Genomic DNA, 1,938 nt, shown 5'->3' with positions numbered 1-1,938 from the left:
GTATTATAATTTATTGAAGAAAGTGTCTCGTACACTGTATTATAATTTATTGAAGAAAGTGTCTCGTACATTGTATTATAATTTATTGAAGAAAGTGTCTCGTACACTGTATTATAATTTATTGAAGAAAGTGTCTCGTACACTGTATTATAATTTATTGAAGAAAGTGTCTCGTACATTGTATTATAATTTATTGAAGAAAGTGTCTCGTACACTGTATTATAATTTATTGAAGAAAGTGTCTCGTACACTGTATTATAATTTATTGAAGAAAGTGTCTCGTACACTGTATTATAATTTATTGAAGAAAGTGTCTCGTACACTGTATTATAATTTATTGAAGAAAGTGTCTCGTACATTGTATTATAATTTATTGAAGAAAGTGTCTCGTACACTGTATTATAATTTATTGAAGAAAGTGTCTCGTACATTGTATTATAATTTATTGAAGAAAGTGTCTCGTACATTGTATTATAATTTATTGAAGAAAGTGTCTCGTACACTGTATTATAATTTATTGAAGAAAGTGTCTCGTACACTGTATTATAATTTATTGAAGAAAGTGTCTCGTACATTGTATTATAATTTATTGAAGAAAGTGTCTCGTACATTGTATTATAATTTATTGAAGAAAGTGTCTCGTCGTTCTGATGGAGAACCGAGACACCGTGTTCTACAGACTCTGCGCAATAAAGATCCCCTACCCCCAGATATTTTTGAACTAAAACTACTGATATCATTGAAGAACAAAGGACACCATATGGTCAATTACTGGGTTGAAATTTGTTACAAATCTCAGGTCATAGGTCATCTTGGTCATAAACTGTCAACGATTTATAATTATGATGGTCAAAACAATAAAAGGCCCCCCTGGGACATCCCTTCACAACTTCTCACCCTCGGGCAATTCCTTCTCACCTGTAAGTGTGACGTATGGTGACCTATTTACTGTCACGTGCAGGTAATTATCAGATTGATTAATTGTTTTATCAATTAACGATGTTTGATCGACCCTTGATCTATGTTATGATAAAAATGACAGTTTCTGAGAATGTAGATAGATAACTAGGCTGGGATCGGGACATTCATACCTGACACTTACCGGTTGTTGAGAGGGGGGTCGGGGATATTTTCTCTAGCCTCTACTTGCTGATAGATCAACAACCCATTTCCCCATACTAGTAAGAGATACAGGCCCTAGCCTCTACATGCTGATAGATCAACTATCCATTTCCCCATACTAGTAAGAGATACAGGCCCCTAGCCTCTACTTGCTGATAGATCAACTATCCATTTCCCCATACTTGTAAGGGATACAGGCCCCTAGCCTCTACTTGCTGATAGATCAACTATCCATTTCCCCATACTTGTAAGGGATACAGGCCCCTAGCCTCTACTTGCTGATAGATCAACTATCCATTTCCCCATACTAGTAAGAGATACAGGCCCCTAGCCTCTACTTGCTGATAGATCAACTATCCATTTCCCCATACTAGTAAGAGATACAGGCCCCTAGCCTCTACTTGCTGATAGATCAACTATCCATTTCCCCATACTTGTAAGGGATACAGGCCCCTAGCCTCTACTTGCTGATAGATCAACTATCCATTTCCCCATACTAGTAAGAGATACAGGCCCCTAGCCTCTACTTGCTGATAGATCAACTATCCATTTCCCCATACTAGTAAGAGATACAGGCCCCTAGCCTCTACTTGCTGATAGATCAACTATCCATTTCCCCATACTTGTAAGGGATACAGGCCCCTAGCCTCTACTTGCTGATAGATCAACTATCCATTTCCCCATACTAGTAAGAGATACAGGCCCCTAGCCTCTACTTGCTGATAGATCAACTATCCATTTCCCCATACTAGTAAGAGATACAGGCCCCTAGCCTCTACTTGCTGATAGATCAACTATCCATTTCCCCATACTTGT

At 37.7% G+C, this 1,938-nt stretch overlaps 1 protein-coding gene across 1 annotated transcript; it reads left to right on the top strand.

Annotated features, from left to right (window-relative positions):
* Nucleotides 1–382: 382 nt before the first annotated feature.
* Nucleotides 383–616, top strand: LOTGIDRAFT_57138 (hypothetical protein; the record flags this gene model as incomplete). Its single annotated transcript, XM_009049320.1, has 1 exon — nucleotides 383–616. A coding segment is annotated over one exon (234 nt), but the record flags the coding sequence as incomplete, so codon positions are not given.
* Between the last annotated feature and the right edge of the window lie 1,322 nt (nucleotides 617–1,938).

This window comes from Lottia gigantea (genome assembly GCF_000327385.1).
Source record: "Lottia gigantea unplaced genomic scaffold LOTGIsca_1334, whole genome shotgun sequence".
Classification (NCBI taxonomy): Eukaryota; Metazoa; Mollusca; class Gastropoda; family Lottiidae; genus Lottia; species Lottia gigantea.
The sequence above is the reverse complement of the archived record's forward strand: the minus strand, read 5'-3'. Positions and strand labels throughout refer to the sequence as shown.